The 20,243-nt window shown below is 41.2% G+C and overlaps 3 protein-coding genes across 6 annotated transcripts in view; 1 reads left to right on the forward strand and 2 right to left on the reverse strand.

Annotated features, from left to right (window-relative positions):
• The window catches only part of pgd (phosphogluconate dehydrogenase), a 31,455-nt gene extending 24,175 nt beyond the window's left edge, over positions 1 to 7,280 (forward strand). The window contains exons 1-13 of one of the 2 annotated variants that reach the window (XM_028409052.1): positions 1,730 to 1,870; positions 2,235 to 2,310; positions 2,389 to 2,568; positions 2,666 to 2,731; positions 2,816 to 2,934; positions 3,023 to 3,092; positions 3,173 to 3,307; positions 3,377 to 3,566; positions 4,426 to 4,556; positions 5,138 to 5,271; positions 5,690 to 5,789; positions 6,438 to 6,560; positions 6,853 to 7,280. In XM_028409052.1, coding sequence (XP_028264853.1) covers positions 1,863 to 1,870; positions 2,235 to 2,310; positions 2,389 to 2,568; positions 2,666 to 2,731; positions 2,816 to 2,934; positions 3,023 to 3,092; positions 3,173 to 3,307; positions 3,377 to 3,566; positions 4,426 to 4,556; positions 5,138 to 5,271; positions 5,690 to 5,789; positions 6,438 to 6,560; positions 6,853 to 6,972 — 1,452 coding nt within the window. In that variant the 5' untranslated portion in view covers positions 1,730 to 1,862 and the 3' untranslated portion in view covers positions 6,973 to 7,280. Of the gene's footprint in view, positions 1 to 1,729; positions 1,871 to 2,234; positions 2,311 to 2,388; positions 2,569 to 2,665; positions 2,732 to 2,815; positions 2,935 to 3,022; positions 3,093 to 3,172; positions 3,308 to 3,376; positions 3,567 to 4,425; positions 4,557 to 5,137; positions 5,272 to 5,689; positions 5,790 to 6,437; positions 6,561 to 6,852 lie in introns of those variants that run through there. The other variant, XM_028409053.1, reaches the window with a different exon arrangement.
• Positions 7,281 to 8,292: 1,012 nt separating this feature from the next.
• Positions 8,293 to 13,736, reverse strand: LOC114438234 (F-box/WD repeat-containing protein 9-like). Its single transcript, XM_028409441.1, is given in 8 exon segments — positions 8,293 to 8,370; positions 9,309 to 9,371; positions 9,489 to 9,595; positions 9,598 to 9,691; positions 10,305 to 10,428; positions 12,544 to 12,743; positions 12,934 to 13,067; positions 13,733 to 13,736. Coding segments are annotated over 8 exon segments (804 nt in total).
• A 1,491-nt stretch (positions 13,737 to 15,227) lies between these two features.
• On the reverse strand, positions 15,228 to 20,239 carry tardbpa (TAR DNA binding protein a). Of its 3 annotated transcripts, none has more exons than XR_003671006.1 (7): positions 19,480 to 20,239; positions 18,290 to 18,453; positions 18,035 to 18,175; positions 17,786 to 17,956; positions 17,485 to 17,569; positions 16,524 to 16,670; positions 15,228 to 15,766 (listed from the first exon to the last, which is right to left on the reverse strand). XR_003671006.1 is itself a non-coding variant. In XM_028410558.1 (5 exons), exons 1-5 carry the CDS (start codon positions 19,718 to 19,720, stop codon positions 17,096 to 17,098), a joined length of 1,191 nt encoding a protein of 396 aa, XP_028266359.1. In that variant the 5' UTR covers positions 19,721 to 20,239; the 3' UTR covers positions 16,998 to 17,095. The 3 variants fall into 3 exon arrangements, 1 of the variants encoding a protein (XP_028266359.1); XR_003671005.1 differs by having other exon boundaries at positions 17,449 to 17,569; XM_028410558.1 differs by lacking the exons at positions 15,228 to 15,766; positions 16,524 to 16,670 and having other exon boundaries at positions 16,998 to 17,569.
• Positions 20,240 to 20,243: the final 4 nt, after the last annotated feature.

The following is a 20,243-nucleotide window of genomic DNA, read 5'->3' on the forward strand; positions in this document are numbered from 1 at the left end:
CAAAAAAAAGTTGACCTTTTTTTAATGATAACCTTAATGTATTAGCAGTATTCATAATTAAGATGACATAACAGTTGTGCCAGTTTTCTCCAAGAGATGGACAAGTGGTTTCTGGTTTGTCCAAACACAAGACAAGATGCAGTGAAACCCTCTCTGTGAACTAAAAGGACTCACCCCACATGACAAGAAGGGGAGGAAATGATGCCAAATAACTGGTTCATATGAGGAAGGACGATTATCATAGTCTTGTAACCTGGGGTGATTCTAGAGCCTGCTGGGGGCCGCTCCAAACACTGTTCATCATATCTGACACCAACAGAAGTTGTAAACAATAAATATTTTGAAACTAAAAATAATCTTTGACACTAACTATATAAATAACTCTATAAATTTAGTATAATTTCAACATGAACGCACTTTGTACATTACCACTGCTAGCATTTAAGGTCAGTCATCGGAGGCTCTTGACTGCACCTCTACCTGTAACATATTTAATGGATGGGATAGTTTCCTGTCATGGTTAAAGTGAACACATTAACAAATGCTGATATTGTTTACAAAATATCTTATTGATGAGATTTTTAACTTTAATTATAATGTTTTAAAATGAAGTCGATGTGTAGAGCTCACCTGTTTGAGGTAGATAGTACACGGTGTCATTTGCTGTTACTAATTGGTCCTGTGTCCATGTCAGGGAGTGTAAAGGACTCAGCAGTTGTGCCATATGCACAAGACTGTCTCTCTTTGAAGTTGTGCGTACAGATTGATTTGGTAAGTTATTGGTGGGCTCCTCTGAGAACATGAAGACATGAGTCAAAGTGCTGGTGCTGGTTCTGCTGGTCTCTCCCCTGGGTTCTGGTAGTCTGTAATGTACTTTGTGTCACCACATTTATTCTGTTCGTGTCACAAAAAATATTAATCACACAAAATTAATCAGAAGGAAAAATGAAGACAAATGGTACAAATAGGAGGAATTAAAACGTCAATAATAGTTGATAAATGTTACATTCCATACTCACTGCTCTCTTTGTAATGGTCTTATAGATACACACAACCCACAATCACCTGTTTGTCACACACATGAATAAAAAAAATAAAAATAAAAAATTACACAGTACCCACACAATGAATCGCCTCTCAATATTTAGGTGGTGCCATTTAAAAAAAAACATATATAATCATCAGGCACAATCTCCTCCTGTATATCACATCCACTCCTGTCTTTTATTGTCAGAGTTCTCTGTGGTTGGCAAAGAAAGATGTTAAAAACCTGAGTGACAAGCTTCTTGTTGAGACACGTTTTTGTTACATAACTAATCCATTCAAATTAACCGATTGACAGAAAATGTATCAGACACTATTTTATTTATTGTAATAATTTTTTAATCCTGTGGTTACATTTTCAGTCAAAATAGTCATTTTTTAATGTTCCTATCTTCTTCTCCAAAATAAACAGATTTACTAACAACAGCAGATTAGACTTTATTCACTCTTCCTTTGTATTCAGGCAGCCCAGTTAGTAGCATCCAGCTCAAACAGTCTGTGACCCTGAACGTGAACCGGTTTGACACAGGTGTGGGTGTGCGCTGACGTACATGAGTGACAGCCCAACAATCCAATAGTATAACCGAGATCTCTGCTCAGTATTCTAGACCAATCACAAAACGCGCCGGGCATCGTTTGTTATGTGCACGGTCTCTGATTGGCGGACAACCTACGTGATCTTACGTAAGCCTCTCCATTAAGTTTAGACGAGAACAAGGAAGTGAAAATCGAGCGAGGAGGAAATCTGCAGAGGAGCTTGGCGTGTATGAGCGCTGCTGTCATTTGGAGACGAACAGTTACTTTACCCTCACATCACAATGGCAAAGTAAGTCTAATCATTTGTTTTTATTTGTATAAAAGTCCGCGAAGTGTACTCGTAGCTGGAACTGCGAACTTTTACTGAAATTAATCTTCTTTATCAGTTAGTGTAAACGGTACTGATGTCTTGTTGGAACGCCGAGTAGTGATTATTAAAATATGTGACATGTTATTTAATTTGAAAACTGAACTAAAAGTCCGACCTGGTATTGGTTGTGGACGTCCCAGCTTTTCATAAAGTCATAATACGAATGCAGAAAACGTTTGGATGCAGGAAGAAGAAGCTACATCAGTCCTTCTTGTTTTACAAGAGTGTCTGACTCCAAATGGCCTTTAGCCATCATTAGTTAATGTGATTATTTTTTCCACAGAGCAGACATTGCACTGATTGGTTTGGCTGTCATGGGCCAGAACCTCATCATGAACATGAATGACCACGGCTTTGTGGTAAGCTATCACTCCCAGCACTCCTATTACAACTGGTTTCAGCTTATGATGACTGTAATCACAAACTCTCTCCAACAGGTGTGCGCCTACAATCGAACTGTATCCAAGGTGCATGACTTCCTGCAGAATGAGGCGAAAGGCTCCAAGGTGATCGGAGCCGAGTCCCTGGAGGACATGGTGTCCAAGCTGAAGAAGCCCAGGCGGATCATCCTGCTGGTCAAGGCGGGACAGGCTGTGGATGACTTCATCGATAAACTGGTCTGTAGTTTGTTTATGCTGATCTGTGTTAAAAGACAGTTTGGTGTTACTCATCCGGGCCTGGTTAGATTTACTGGCTGCACTTGATCTTTATCAGGTTCCTCTTCTTGAGCCTGGTGACATCATCATTGATGGCGGCAACTCTGAATACAGAGACACAACAGTAAGTCAACGATAAACTTTCACCACAACTCTTTATTCAAAACTGAGCACATCTTCATAGTGGTTGTGTGTTGCTGTCATACAGCGGCGGTGTAAGAGCCTGCAGGAGAAGGGCCTGCTGTTTGTTGGCAGTGGAGTAAGTGGGGGAGAGGAAGGTGCACGTTATGGACCTTCACTGATGCCAGGTGGACACAAAGAGGCCTGGTGAGTGACACAGACTGTTACTGCTCCTAAAGGTGAGGTTTCCTCTGCATTAGTGACCAAGTTAATTGATTTGCTGTTTATTTTTAAGGCCACACATTAAAGACATCTTTCAGAGTATTGCTGCCAAGGTTGGAACAGGAGAACCTTGCTGTGACTGGGTGAGTGCACAGTTAATGTGTAATGTATGTTTTTAACAGCACACGTTATGTCAGGTCATGATCTCACACATGCTGTGCAGGTTGGAGATGAGGGTGCCGGCCATTTTGTGAAAATGGTCCATAACGGCATTGAGTATGGAGACATGCAGCTGATCTGCGAGGCCTATCACCTGATGAAGGACGTTCTGGGCATGGACCACGATGAGATGGCACAGGTGAACCTTTTCTCTGTTTCTCCATGTAAATATTAAACAAAACGTGGCTGACTGTATTTGATCCCATAGGCTTTCGACAGCTGGAACAAAACGGAGCTGGACTCCTTCCTGATTGAGATCACAGCCAACATCCTTAAATACAGGGACTCTGATGGTACACATCTGCTGCCTAAGATTCGGGACAGTGCGGGACAGAAAGGCACAGGGAAGTGGACAGCCATTTCAGCCCTCGAGTATGGCACACCTGTCACTTTGATCGGTAAGAGGAAGAAAAGATGTTGCAGACAAGGAAGTTTCTTATTTCCACTTCTCTTTCACCGCTTCACTGCTTTCAGTAAACTCTATTCCTCGTGAGAATATGATAAAAGACATTGCATCACAGCCCTTGTTGTGCTAGTACCTCAACATGATCTATGTGTTTGTCTGTAAGAAGATTGAAGGCTTTTCTACCGGCCTGCTCATCTCAAGTGACATAAGGGGGATTTGGCTTTGGCCTTTGCTGTAACTGTTTCATTCAAACAGCCATGGACAAGTAGAAAGATCACTAACAGGTGTGAAAAGGTGCTCAGATACACACATATGTTAAAAGGTTTGTAGCATGAACCCCTCAACGCTGTTAAGAAAAATGTTAAAAATGATGTTGTGAGCACGGATCCCGTTGTGATAGAGAGCGATACAAAAGGCTTTGTTGTGTGAGTACACAGCTGGTCTGTACAATGGGTATGGCTGGGTGTTTGACCCGACAGGGATAACATTCCTCTCTTGGCCAGTTCACCAGACCGCTCCTCTCAAACTATTGCATCACTTAGCTGTGCAGTTTTTAGCAAGTCATGCTGACCAGACAGGTTTTCTTCCTCATCTTGATACCTTTTATCCTGCTGATTTTTTTTTTAATGCCTACATTTTTAATGGAATCATAAATTCTGCTGAGTCATGCTGATGCATTGAAATGATCCCAATGTTAGCATAGTGTTGCTGTGGCTTTCAAATCAAACATGATAATTTGTTATGTGAGGTTTCAGCAGATCTGAATGATGGTCTAGAAGCTCTCTGTGTGTGTGGGGCTGAATGAATGTGATGTACACTGAGAGCTGACTGTGTTGCTCTTTCTGTCTCAGGGGAGGCTGTCTTTGCCAGATGTCTGTCCTCTCTAAAGGATGAAAGAGTGGAGGCCAGCCGCAGCCTTTCAGGTCCACGGGGTGTCAAATTCAGCGGGGACAAGGCTGTCTTCCTGGAGGACATTAGAAAGGTAGATCACACTTTATGGTGGACATTGTACAACCAATGAAGAGGAGCCCCTGCTTTGCTGTAGCTAGTCTGAAGAGGATCCTGAGATCTTTTTAGCTGGATACATGTCTTTTTTAACCCTAAACCTGAAAGTCCAGCAGCAGGATTAAAATGCATGCTTTAGAAAAAAATCTAAAATTACAACTTAGCCCTTCAATGCATGACGCTTAATGACGATGCCACTGCAGTTCTGTCAAAAACTACATAATACAATATTACCAGAACTAAGTGGACTAACAATACTTCTGTTAAAAACCAACAGTTCTGCAGTCATGACAGAAATGTAGTGATATATTTGCAGGCTTTCTGACACGTATGTACAGAGTGATTAAACATGACAAAGCAGCAGTGAATAAACACTGACTGCTGTTGCAATTCAGCAGTCCACTTTTTCACCTGTGCTCACCATGCTGTGAGGAAAGACACCCTCCTCTAGTGTTGCCACTTTGTCCTTGTGAACCCTGAGCTCTTCACACTGCGATAGTAAGCTTTGATTCATGCTGTTCTACATTCACTGATTTATCAATCATTCTTTAATTCCAGGCCCTCTATGCTTCCAAGATCATCTCCTACGCACAGGGATTCATGCTGCTGCGACAGGCAGCCAAAGAGTTCTCCTGGACGCTCAATTATGGCGCCATCGCTCTGATGTGGAGAGGAGGCTGCATCATCCGAAGGTTCTTTTACACTCATTTCACATGCTCACCTCACTGCTAGCTTGTGCAAAGTTCTTTAACAGTGATGGTGAAAAATGTGGTCAGGCTGTCTTCATGTGAAAACAGGAAATTGAAGAAGTTTTGTTGTAACACGGTTTTTAAAAAAGCTTTAAGACAACTTCTTTACACCTGTATTAAACTCTATTGTTGTGCCATGCAGGAAATTATCATGGCCCTGTGGTGCAATGCTAGAGTTTGAACCAGATATAAAATCTATAAAACCACATTGAGAGAAAAATGAGGAAGCTATGATTTGAGTCACTGGTTTGCCACATATATTGTGTAAATTAAACAGAACACCCAGTATGACTTGCAGTTTTAAGCAGTTGTTTCTCTGTCGCCACGGTTTGCTAACACTGCTGTCTCCCCTCCTCACCAGTGTATTCCTGGGTAAAATCAAAGAAGCATTTGACCGGGACTCCGAGCTACAGAACCTGCTGCTGGACACTTTCTTCAGTAATGCTGTACAAGACTGTCAGGTATGAGGAAGGAGGAAGTGGACAAACTCCAACCTGCAATACCCACATTGACAAAGACACAAAACAAGTGAAGAAACTGCACTACCTGTTTATGTAATCACTAGCATGAGGAAAGAACACAGAGAGCACCATGATGATCCACCAGATACTGAGCAGTCATGGTTTACACTGTCTGTCTTCTCTTTTCCTGCGATAAAATCAAAGCAGATAGTGACTCTGCTTGTGTAAACAACTATACAACTAAATTAACCCTACGGTACTAGATTTGCCCCTATTAAAGAATTTTTCCCTCATGACAACATTGGTGTTACTGAACACACCGTATATTTATAAAACACAAGATGTTTGTTAGTCAGGTCTTAGCTGAGGCCCTCATTGTGCCAGCCGCAGTCTATGCTGTGCTTGTTTGTGTGTGCAGATTAGCTTACTGCCACTATATGAGACTTTGTCGATACCCCAATAACCTTATTAGTTTGGTTGCCTAGCAACCTAGCCATCATCTTATCACCTGAAATCTGACTGCTGCTTAAATTCATAATAGTAGCATCTGCTGTTCCACTATTACTATACAGATTTACTCTAAAATGTAATTAGTTCCATTGACAAAAACATTATAAAGCTGCTCATCAGTTTTATGTCCTCCTTTAGGAGTCATGGCGCAGAACAGTCAGCACTGGAGTCCAGCACGGCATCCCGTTGCCCTGCTTCACCACAGCTCTGTCCTTCTATGACGGTTACAGGCATGATATGCTGCCTGCCAACCTCCTTCAGGTAAGGAAAGCTGTGGACCACTGAGCTTATGGTGTTGACGTGTATCAGATTAAAAAGATCACGTGTAGCTGTGAGTGTTTTGTTGGGATGTACGGGCTTAAAGGTCTTGATAGTGTGTACATCTATCAGTTTTACTCTGCTGTTCTTGTACAGATTGGTCAAATATGCCAATATTGATCAAGTTAGAATTGCAAATAGAAGTTTTAAATTGTGAGGATTTGCTGAGTTTTATTTGATAAGAGTACAAACATAGCACATAAAACACTAACATACTTTATGATGTGTTTTCCAGGCCCAGAGGGACTACTTTGGAGCCCACACCTATGAGTTGCTGTCGAATCCGGGTCATTTCATCCACACCAACTGGACAGGCCATGGTGGAAATGTGTCTTCTTCATCCTATAATGCTTAAGTTTCCTGTAAGAGAAGAACAAAGAATACACATTCCATGTTCAAGACCTGGAAGTGATCACCAACGTTTTACTCCTCTCAGAGACTTGTCACAGTTTTGTCATAAAAATGGAATCCTAGATTATGTGTGTCTCTCTCCCTGTGTGTTTTCATGTAGCAACAGTCATGAGAGGTGGAGACTCCATCTCATGCCGGCTAATGTTCACCAGTCATATTTGACCCAAGGTTCACGGTGTTAACACTGGATTAAGGTGACTGTTACACTGTGCTGTATTAGGCTAAATAAAGATTTCAATCCCTGTATAATTAGCTTGAATGGTCCATACTCTCTGGCTGCTGTAAACAGGATTGAGGTGTGTTTGTGTGTAGCTCTAAATAAGGAAACAACTTACAGAAGCATCCTAATGCATAAACAGAATGGAGTTTTAAAGGCAGAGACAGACACATGGAGCCTTTTAGTGTTTATCATCATATACAACTGCTTGCCACTGTTGAAGGGGGTTCAGGCTCTGGGTCTCTGTGAAGTGCTTTGAGACGATCCTGATTGTAACATACATAAATGTATAAATAAGAATTGATTCCATGACCAACACATGCAAATTTTTTATTTGATTTGATGCAAATTTGCTACTTGAATCTCAGAATATTACTTACCTCACTTTTACACTTGGTGAGATATTTAACATAGTTTAAACATTTACATTTAGCTTTGACATTTAAATTTAATATTTAGATTTACATATAATATTTAAAGTTATTTATTTTTTAATATTCACATTTAATATTTACATGTATATTTAGTTTGATTGCTGCAAGGCAATGCATAGGGTGGCATAAGGTGGTCTAAGGTGTATTTTAAAACATGAATGAATATTGTAAACATACATGTCAACTGCCCTCTAGTGGTTGACGTGGGGACACGGCAGGTGACTTTGTTATATAAATAGAAGTTACAGCGACTCCCTGTTTCCTGTGAAATCGACAAACTTTGAGGCCAAAGATCGAAAAATTTCAATAGGGCTCTTGCACGTTTCGTGTTCGAGCCCTAATTACCAGTAATGTAGGAGCCATGAAGTTAACATGTACTTGTTTTTGTTTGTTGCTAGATGGCAGTTTAGGGTTGGTGGATAAGGCTTAGATGAACCCAGGTGATTCAGGTAAGAATTTAATTCTGTAAACATGTATATTTGGTAGTGCAGCACAATAAAATAATATGTAGCACATGTCCTCATTTCAAATTCATCAGAAAATGCAGGAAGAATGGTGTATTAAGCAGGTGTAGATATACTTCACCTTTGGGTCTTAGGGTATTTAATATTTTTTATTGTCTGGGCCTCCAGACGGACACCTCCTCATTCAAAGTTACAGCAAGGACTGCGGCTTCCACGCTCAGCTGACACTGGAAAGAGAGAGATGTCTCATTATCAGTCGCCTGTGAAACACTTTGAACAGCATTAACCTGCATGAACAGTGCTACACAAACAACACAGACTTATATTTGTTGTCACACTTTTTACACTCTGTTATATATCTTAAAATTAGTTCATCAGATTGTTAAAAAAAACACTTAGTCTTGGGCACAAACTTTGTATTCATTTCATTTTGATATCTCTTTTCTGTGCAGACTTATCATTTAAATAGGGGGTGCACACATGTGACATGTTGCCCCATTAGCGGGTAAGTTGTCACACCATACGTCACATGTTTGGCATAAATAAAACAAGAACACTTCAGTTTAATTAATATTATAATTAATATATTCCAAATTATTATTATTAATTATTTAGCTAGAAAAAGTTTGATTAATCAATGAACTTAAATAAACTTTGGCCAACTTCACCTCCCTCAAACACATCAGGTGGTGTGCTTGTGTATTGTGTGTTCTTTCAAAAGACAATCACAAATTGAACAACCATTAACCAGAAGATTCTCTGTGTCTATTATTGCATATGCCGAAGTAGTGTGACAAGTTGCTCCAAATTGGCTGAGACAATTTGCCCCAAACAGCTGTGTTTGCTAATATCAGCCATATTTTAAAGTTAGCAGCACTGTAACTCAAGTCTGGCAAAACACTTTATTCTCTCTTCTAACAGATTCAAATGTTAAATAATTGATATTTGTGTCTTTAAGCAGACAATAACAAAAAATACTCAGTTGGTATTTTTTACTTTGACATATGAAAAATGTGCTTTGCTTTTCCCAGACAGGATGTGACATCACATTATGTTTAAGCACAAAACTAGTATTCCACTTTTGAGTAGATCCCCTTTGCGGTCAAGTTATTGCAAGTGTCACAACTTACCCGTGTGACAACAAGCCCCGGTCTCCCCTACTAACCTTAAAGACTCCTAGATGACTCAGAGTGTGTAATGTCCGTGGAGGGGCACAGGGGAGATGTACCTACAATATAGATATTGCAGTGACTGTTCAGTATGAGTGTTAGCATCCACTTATTTTTGAAGTATCAAGGAACCTGATGGGAGATGCACTCATTTCGCTTTTTTGTGGTCAGTCTACCTTGACAGTATTGTCAAATGAGTAGGTGTAGAGGCTCCCACTGGACTTGTGGATGCCATTGATCCAATCTGTGTGTCCCACGTCAAACTGGGACAGAGGGTTAAGCTGCCTGCCTGCATGGAGAAGCAGTGCAATTTGCCTTTGTCGTCTCCTGCCCATACTTCACAGCCATTATAGACCATGGACCTCAGAGAGGAGCCTACCTACAAACAGAGGAGTTGGTTAGAGTTAGTTTTGGTATACAGGCCAATATGAGCGTGCACACGAAACAGACACTTAAGAAAATATTTTATGGCATTTACCTGCTTGCCCTTCACGACCTTCACCCCCAAGAAGGAGCACTGACGGCCACATGGCCTCTGTTCAAAGTAATGCACTCCAGCCTCATTTGATTGTTTTGACAGTGGAATTCTGAAGCAGGATTAAGGCTTGCTGATCTTGCTTTGATCGGGTTGCCTGCTTCTCATTTACATAAGGCAATGTGTCAATCTGCCAGAGCCGCTCAACATTCTTGAAGAGCTCAGAGGTAGGTGAGACAGTTGCTGTAAACAGGCATTGCTGATGCAGATGCAGGAACTTCATCATTACTGGTGGGACCTTGAAGTGACCAGCCAAGCTTGGTGTGGACTGCAATGGGCCCCCTTGAGGTGCCCATATGCACCGGCTCTATCGGTGTCAGGAGATGAGGCATGTCGGACCCAATAAGGAGCAGGAGTCTACCTACAAACAGAGGAGTTGGTTAGAGTTAGTTTTGGTATACAGGCCAATATGAGTGTGCACACAAAACAGACACTTAAACTATTTTATGGCATTTACCTGAAGCCTCTCCAGGTGTCTGCTTGCCCTGCGGTCATACACAGCTACAGTGTTGTCTAAATAACCAGAGATGATGTAATCGTCATCTGCAGCAAGGCACATCACGTGGTTATGGAAACGAATGCTATGAACAAAAGGTTGCTTAGCTGAAATGCTAAGGAATTTTTCACTCATTTGTCAGGACCGTTTTTGAAGATTGGTTAACCTCCCCTTGAGTTATGAGGCCAATGAGGTTCATAAGTTAGATGATAATTCACAGTACGTTTGTCATTTATTTTGTAAGCTAATTATCATTTGAAGTACTGTTGTTTACTTTGATTATGTGAGAAGATTGTTTTATTCTCTGTGAGAATTTATTATTTGTACATATTATTTTAGTTCTCACGACGTTTGGCATGTTGGCATGATGACGCATGTCCCAAGATGTGCTAATAAACGCCTGTGTGTGATAAGAACGATTTTGGTCGTGATTCGAACTGGAGGGGAGCTACAGTGAGAACTCAAGAGCCTGCTCCACGCGGCGTGAAGAGATCCCGGTCAGCGCCTGTCTTCAGCAGAGCTGCAAGCAAGTTTCAGCGAACGGAAAAGACTGTGAATGCGCCAGCCATCTAAGCAACAACAAGCGGCATCCAGAAGCAGAGTCGTCAAATCCACAAGTAACATCTAAAACAAGTTATATGTTAACAAAGGGAATAGCCCCACATCTGCTTTAAAGGGACTCTATAAGCGTTATGATTAAGGTGCATTGGTGTTATGTACATGTTTAAATCCATTCACAACTAAGCTATTTAAGTGGTGTAATATTCAAGGTTTTGATACAGTTCAGTTTATGATCAGGGTGCTTATGTGTTAAAATAAGTGGTTTAATTGTTGACAAAATTAAGGTCAGGCTATTATAAGAAGAGTAGCAATAAGTAACCATAAGTTTTACTGCATAGAAGCCAGTAAGTGTATTTTTCATAGGTCATTCATGCTAATCATACATATTGAAGCCAAATTAGTAAACTAAATAATTGAGTTAAAGCTAAATCCTATGCTTCTGGATTACAAAGTGTAAAATCAGCTTTAGCAATAACAAAAATGAATGAGCATCAGGTGCTGAAAAATCTTGAGAACAACTCATTAGATACAAGCCCACCAGAAGAGACTGATGCCACTGTAGATCCTCAGGCTGCTGCTGAGACATTAAGAAGTCAGAGAACATGTCAACTCACAGCAAAGGGCCAAGAGCTCCAAGATAGTAAGTCCAAAAGGTTTCAGCATCTCTTCACAGTTGCTTATGACAAGTGGAAAACACAAGCTAAAGAGGTTAAGAAAGCTCTCAACAAGTCTACGTCCAGTGAGCTCCTTAAAGAACTTGTGAGTACATCCTGTAAGGCTTCAACAGATGTGAAACAGACCTATGAAGACTTAAGGCAACATTGTACTCCTGACGGTGAAACACGCCACAGAGTAGATACTTGTGATGCTGTCTCAAAACAAATTGAAGAATATGCATCTAATCTTCTTGAAGAGAAAGACAAAGAACAGGGTGCAAATATTGATCAAGTACACTGGGATGGAACTAGTTCAGTGCTTTCATCTGCTACATCCTCAAGGTTTAATTCAAGATCAAAAGGTTCAAAATCTGCAAGCAGTTCATATGTAAGCACACGACACTCAAGCTTGTGCTCTGCAATGAAACAAGATGCTGCAGCTGAGCTAGCTGCTACTCGAGCTACCTTGCAAGCTTTAAAAGAAATGAAAAACAAAAGCTTTAAAGTTTAGAGGTAGAAAACAAACAGAGGCTTGCACTACAAGAAGCTGAAAATATTGCAAGACAGAATACACTAGAAGAAAAGCGCAGAGAGATAGAACGCTTAGAGACACTTAAGCAGATGAACGCTGCTAAAGCCAGACTACAGGTCTATGAACAAGGAGATAACTCAGATGAAGAGATATCAGAGTTGCTTTATAGCACAAGGCTAAATCAAAGCACACCTGTGCCCAAGAAAGAGAGACCTCCAGTGCAATGCACGGCATCACCACTAGTGACACAGGTCCAGTCTGCAAACAGACCCAAACCCGCACTGCCTATGGACCCGGTGAGTGACTTAATGCAGTTCACTACAAGGTGAAGTCATCTACATTTGATAATGTATTTAGTAGCCTGCCTTCCTGTACATCCCACAGTCTTATATTACAGTCAATGCCACCAGTGGCACAGAGACGGCCTTCACCCCCGAGAAGGAGCACTGACAGGGCCTCATGGCCTCTGTTCAAAGTAATGCACTCCAGCCTCATTTGATTGCTTTCCTCTTCATCCTCTTCGCTTGTCCAATAAGTTTTCAGCTGCTCAATTTCCATGCAGGCAGTAGGCCAGTCAAAGCCCTCCTGTGGACCCACTGGAAAACCAGATCCTATTAGTCGGCGTGCCCGGCGACGCCATTCAATGCTGCTCTAAGCTAAAGCAGCCAAAGTACGGCATACCTGAAAAGAAAAGGAAAAGAGCATACAAACAAACAAACAAACATCAACATGCAGCAAGTCATCTAAACTTATTATCCTTTAAAAATAAATCATCATCATAAACTCTGACTGACTGGCTGTGTCACAATATGACAACATACAGGTGGACAAAAAAACTAACCTGTGGCAGCACGTTGATGAGACACTGTGCAGGAAGGTAAGAGGCAATGTGGGTCAAAATCTCATCCAGCAAACACAACAAGCCAGTTGTCTCAGCAGAAGGTGATGGGCTGCCGTCTGCTGAGGATGGCTGACCTGCAGACAGCCTGAAAGGAACATGATTGTGATGTTTTTATGATCTCATCGTCAGTGTTGGGGAGTAACGGATTACATGTACCGACGTTAAGTATTTAGAAGTAGAATACAAAATCTGAGTAACTGTATTCTGTTACAGTTAAAGTCTAAAGAGATCAGAATACAGTTACAATGTTGAAATCAGTGGATTACACGACGGTACTTCCACGTGCTTTTCCACTGCTGGATGAAACAAGTCACGTAAAAAAATCTTTGTCGTCTTACAACAAAGATCTTGAGGCTGATTAACTGAAGTAGGAACGTGTTGCTTGCAGTCAGCTAGTTTTATACGTGGGTCTGTTTGATGCACGTATTCAAACACTGTTTCTGTGTTTTCTGTTTCTTTAAACAGAATAACATTGATGTGAATGCAGTCAGCTGTAACAGTCTGGACATGTTTTATTGAATGTTTTATAATTCAATCACTTAAAATGCAATTTAGTGTGTGTGTAATCCAAGTATTCAGAATACATTACTCAGATTGAGTAATGTAACGGAATACATTGCAAATTACGTTTTAAGGCATGTAATATGTATTCAGTAGCTGAATACATTTTAAAAGTATTCTTCCCAACACTGCTCATCATCTGATGCGCCAGTTAAATGAAGGTGAAAGGTGGGCTTACCCATGCGGATCTATACAAGGAGCTTCACTGCTGTGAGATGTTCTACACTGGTCACTATATGTCGCTGTCTCCTGATCAGACTGGCTCACCCTCACCACAGACATCTCCTTTCTTTCTCCTCCCAGCTCCCAGGGTGACAAACTGAAGGCAGCGTTACAAGCCGTTGGCTTTCTGCTTTACCTAGCAACAGGTTAAAGATTCGGTAAACGGTGTGCAAACAGTCAGCAAATTAAATACAGATTGCAGATTCTCCAGCAATTCAGAGCAATCCTTCACGTCAGCGTTCAAACTTGCATTTTCTTCAGGAAATGCTTTTCTAGTTATGTTTAATATTTACATTTAGACTTTGTCACATATAGCTAAATGTGAGAAAACTAGCTGTAAGCACTATTTTTACAGTTGGCACCCCATACTGATGCAAAGGCAAAGGTGGGCAGATGGCCTGGATGTAAACTTTCTGACAGATTGAGAAACTGTGTGTCACAGCTGATATTACACATAATGTTAACTGTAAACAAACCCTCTGTGCATCTGTGTGGTGACAGTTTGGTTGATTGCCTCACTGTTAACACTGAGAATCTTTGACTACTCATGAGAGCGTTGAACCTAAAGGGGAACACAAAAGAAGAAGAAATGCATAAATGTCATTCATAGACCTAACTGCATACAGACAGGCTGTCAGTTGAACACTATCTGTAATCACGGCTCCTTTATTCCCGATGAGGCCTGATGCAATAAGTTGCATTAGAGCACAGTGAAGGCAGTGGAGGTGGAAGAAGTCACCTGCTACAAAGCAAGCAGCAAGGAGACACCAGCAGTGACAGAGCGATGATGCATAATAAAGCAGTAGGGCAGATGCACCTGGCTTTCAGTAGGATCAAACATCAATCTGATATGCACATCGTGCAATAAATATTAAAGCAATCTTAGGAACTAAATCAAAATACTGTCAGACTCTGATTAAATGATATTAAAATCTGATACATTAATCCATTGACTATTGACCACTGACTCTGATAAGTCATATTTTAAACAATTTCAAACAAAACCGTAAACTTTTGTGATATTTTTTGAAAGTCTTTGCAGTGAACGTTAGTGTTAATGTGGTGCCTCATATGCACTCATTACCTGCATCATTTGCTTGTAAGATTTTAAATCTAAATCAGAATATGAACCTGATTTTTTTCATGTCTACAGAAAAAGCAAAGTTGCATGAAATTTTTCCACTGCACTTTTAGTACAATCCTGTATTAAAGCTTTTTTTTTAAATAAGTGCTGATTACAGGTTCCTTTTTTAAAACCACATTTAACCTATCCTTTAAATAGCAAACGTAAAAGAACGTTTGCCAGAACCATCATCAATGAGAACAAACATATCTAAAGCACATGCTACTAGGGAATCAGGACTTTGACTGAAGTAGGGGGACATGGGAGTTCAAAAACTGACATAACAGCACCATCAACAGGCAAAAACCTTAAAACAGCAGCCACCAGAGAGGATTGAAAACTCCAAACTTTTATTTTACAACGCAATACTAATATTTCAGTACAGAAGATGTGAATGTCTGCTCTCAGGGTCAGTTAACTTAAAGTCCCTCTGAAGTCAGCCTATACATTTCAACTGCTTCAATAATAAAACAAAGCAACAACACCTCCTGCCATACTGATGTACATTTATAACACACTCAAAAAAAAAGCCCTACTACTTTGATAAATTCTCAGTGATTGTTAGGAGGTAAAACATTTACTGACAAAATGCAAGTTTCAGAAAGGCAGGTTTAGTGTCACAGACTTAGAAAAGGACAAGAGGAACGGTCACTGCCAAAACACAGAAGAATTTAGTCCTAACTGTGACATCTGTAGGTATAAAATAATACCCCTGTTAATTGAGTATGGTCCGCTCTTATTTCAATTTTAGGATGGTCCAATGTTTCTTGTTTGCGAGGTGAAGAAGATCCTTTCAGGATTAAGGCAGTCCTGCAGCGCCACACCCAAGGACCGCTTCATCTTCAAAGCTTTCCATGTCCAAGGCCCCTATACATGTGAATTAAAGTGTTGGCATTTCAATTAATGTTAAGACAAAAATAAATCACTATCAGCAGGGTATTATACCTAGTCAAATGTCATTTTATTTCAGACTTCCCTTTGATTCACAAAACATAGAAAATGCATTCGTAACCACTTCAAACACAAACTTCCAATGGGAACTCCAAACATTCACCACAGCAGCCTCTGAACTCACTTGCAAACTCTTCCGCACACTTTCAGTGTTTTTCCCCCACACAGACTTCACTAGCACAAAGTCACAGTTCACACAGAAAGGGTGGTAACAAGGAGAAAATAAAGCACACAGCCAGATGCAGCACTCACATCAGACAGCAAAAGAAAGCTACAAAAGGATACAAATACTCAAAGCACTTGACATTTCACTGTGATTTTAGAGGATTAAGGGTTGATAGAAAAACAATGAGAGAAAGCAGAGACCTTAGGGATCTCGAGACGTTATTAAATGTCCTTGTGATGACCACTGGGAACACACTCGTACTTGCTTCTTCCTCTCACACTCGCACAAAGCCACAGGTTCTTCTCAACTCTCGCAGGCATTTGTCTCTTAAAAAAAAAACTTGCGCACAAACAGTCCTTCTCACACTTGCTTTCTTTCCTTTTGCTCTCCCGTTCGCTCACTCTCACACGGTCCAACATCAACCGCACTCACTGATCTTCAAAAGCGACAAGAGCAGACAAGATTTCTACATCCCAAAAAAAAGGGAGATAAAAAGAAAACACCCACCGTCTAACACAGTATATGCAGAGTGAAGCTGTGTTCTTGGATGACAATGCATTTACACATGGGAGGAGGGGAATTGATACTGAGATCTGTCGAACATTGCTGCCAATGAGGCGCTTCCTCCCGGGAAATTGGGAAAGAGTTGGTGAACTGCAGAAGAGATTTTCATGAAGGCATTTCCAAAAGATGTCAAACAAAAACAAACAAAAAGATACAATCAAATGCATACATATATACAATTATATAAAGCCCATTTTACAAGGGTCTGTGGGGGGCTCTCAAGATACTCGTGCATGTTTATAAATATATTAACTGGCATGCACATCTGTGTGTAACATATTCTCCAAAACAAAACAAGGGCATGTGGCAGTCTCCACTTACAAACTAAACTTTTCATCCATTAAATGGATGACATAATCAGTCACACACAGGTATAAATTTTCTCTTTACCAAAATAAAAGGCAGTGTATATATATATTTTTTTTTTTAAATAACACCAACATGAGATAAGCCCCCTGTAGGTATACTTACCAGATTAGCCTAAAGGCAACAGAAAAGATCAGCCTCGCTGCTATCTACATTCCCCAATTAGAAGATTTAGACTCCATAGAACTGCCAAAGCCAGAGCTAAAGCCACTGCTAGAGGCGGTGTTAGTGCCTGCGGCCCACCCGAGGCTAGCTGAGCTTGGGCTGCTGTAACTGGTGCTGGCAGAGCTATAGGTCTGGTCTCGGGTTGTAGTGGCTGTGCCTGCCGTTGTGGTCAGACCCTGCTGGTTAGCCAGCATGCCCATCATTCCCCAACTGCTCTGCAGTGCTGCCTGGGCAGCAGCCACCATGGCTGGGTTAAGGCCGAGAGCCCCAAAGTTAACCCCTCCACTACCACTGCCTAGCCCACCACGATTACTGCCATAGCCCTGACTGAACCCACCAGCCCCAAACCGCCCTCGATCCATCATTTGCCTACTATTATTGTGTTTGGGCTCGGCATTGGAGATGTGCACGCTGACGCCCTTGATAATCAGGTCCTCTCCACACAGGGCTTGAGCAACCTGAAAAAGAAGTGAGGAGGAGAAGGTTACACCCACCGTCTTCTATTTCAAATACTTCTACATCACACATCTTACTTCATGTTTATACCAGAGCAGATTCTCTGCTTGTCTGTTTTTGTATCTTTTTTTTTTTTTTTTTTTTTTTTTTTACAAAAGATACTGTGTGTCTCTTTTTTACTGTTAGAGTTATTCCATCTATTTGTGCTCAACTTTTACCTGGTCATCAGCAAATGTGACGAATGCAAATGCCCGGAAAGGCTTGGGGATGAAGACATCAGTGACTTCGCCATACTGCATAAAGTACTGCCTCAGGTCATCAGTTGTCATATCCTCTGTACAGCGGCCAACAAAGATTTTACGGCTGCGCATGGGCTCGTCAGGACACACCTGTGAGGACAAAGAAGACATTGATCAATGTGTGTTACATTCATTAAGACATTAAGGGGTTAAGGGTGTATAACATACCTTTGAGTTGGGAAGCTTGCAGTCACACCATCGTCCGTCAATCATGTGTCTCTGAGCGATGACTTTGGTTTGTGTCTCATAGTCTGTAAACCGGACGAACCCAAAACCTTTTGAGTTGCCAGTTTTTGCATCTCTTTTCACCTAGAGAGAATACATGTGAGCAAGCTTAATCAGTAATTCAAAAATATAGGATGTGTACCTTTTATTACATTTAATACCAACAACAATCCTCAGACCCAGCAGAAATGTCTCTACCTGCACCATGATGACTTCCCCAAAGGTACTGAAATAATCTTTCAGGTCTTGTTCGGATGTTTTCCACGGGAGCCCAAGAACAATGAGGTCTGATGTCTTCTGAAAGCCCCTTTTAACTTTCACAGCTGAGGCTGCATCAATTTCATCCATCTTCCTTTTGTTGTCTGTAAAGAACAAAGAGATAGCATTGGAAAAACACAGGTTAAATATGAACTACTTGAAATGAAACAACCCAACTTGGGCCCACTAGGCTCTTCGGTATCCAAGAGAGACAGTAATGCACAAGCATCCACTTAATGAACAAGACAATAAGGACAATCCATATCAATCCAAACTCTTAGAGCAACAATATGACACCATAACAACCTCCACTCCTCAGCTGTATCTTCTGACAAGATTTTAGAACCTTGTTACAAGATCAAGTCAAGTCCAAATGTAAAACAAGGAAATCAGTGTTGGACTGGAGTCTTTCTGGTGGAGTTTGCATGTTCTCCCTGTGCGGGTTTTCTCTGGATGCTCTGACTTCCTTCCACACTAAAGACATGCTTAGGTGAATTGGTCACTGTAAATTGCCAGTGAGTGTGAGTGTGAATGATTGTCTGTCTGTATGTCACCCTGTGATGGACTGGTGACCTGTCCAGGGCGTACCCCACCTCTCACCTGTAGATAGCTGGGATAGGCTGCAGCCCTCCCCCATGACCCTGCACTGCAGGATAAAGCGGAATCAGATAATGGATGGAATCAGTGTTGGTCCATTATGCTTTGATCAATCCACACTCCAAAGTTGTTGGAGGGGTTGTCTATCAGCACACTCAAATAATGCACAATTTATCATGCACCTAAAATGTAGTGTAAGTGCAAAACCTGCAGAGGCTTTGGCAGCACTTTATCTTTCTGCTTGTGGTGCTCCTACATTGTGTTTCGAGCGGTGTTACCAATAACATCCAATATGTGAAAATTAGATTTCTATAAATATCACAACCACAAATCAATATAAGAAAAAACACACCACATCATATTAAATACTGAATAACCATCAACTGATGTAAACCTTCAGTGGTGTTAGAATTTGAAGCACAGCTGCTCTTTTGATAAAATAGCGACTGATCATTTCGATCATAGATCAATTGTCCCACACATATTCTGTAGCTTTACATAGAACTGCATAGGATCAGGTACACCTGTCTTACCTTTAGGATAATTGACGACATACACCAAGCTCCCCCAGTCGTTCTCGGGTGCATGCAGGACCCCCTCCACAAGCCGGACTCCCCTCATGCACTGAGACTCTGGGTTTCGGTACCGCAGCCCGCAAGCCCCTGGAAACTGGGCTGCTACAGATGATAGCAAAACAGTACCGTCGTCCTCTGAGGGAATCTCCATGGGCTCTTCATTTTCATCCTCAGCCACCCGAATGTACAGCTCTGACATGGTGTCCAGGTTGGCTGAGTGCTGGTCCAAATGAAATCAGCTGATGGAGCTCAAGTTATTAGTAAACACCGGAATGGTGTACACAAGTTTGTAGTGTCGATCCTGGCTCAAGTTTAGTTCTGTTAACAAGGTGAAGCAAATAATAATAATACGAGGACTGCCAAACGCAGACAAACTATATGAAACGCTCTCCAGAACAGTCTAACATCTGATAGCTGGCGGCCATGAAAGCTCAATGTTTTCTTTACGTCTTAATAGCACGCGTAAACACGTTAGCCTGCTAGCTAATGAGCTAGCAAACTCTAGACAGCTCGAAAAATGAATGAGCATCCAGTTTCGCGCGGACCAACTGTCATCATACGAACGAGTCTTCCACTTGTCTACGAGCGTGTGACTAAATTTGTGCGTGAATAACAAAACTGACAAGTTTTCCTATTCTTTAAAATTTATGCACGAAATCGTCAGACCACAGTCACCGTATCTCCAGCTGCACACGGCTAACCTCAGGCTAGCTAACAAAATG

Source organism: Parambassis ranga, chromosome 7 (genome assembly GCF_900634625.1).
Source record: "Parambassis ranga chromosome 7, fParRan2.1, whole genome shotgun sequence".
Taxonomy (NCBI): Eukaryota; Metazoa; Chordata; class Actinopteri; family Ambassidae; genus Parambassis; species Parambassis ranga.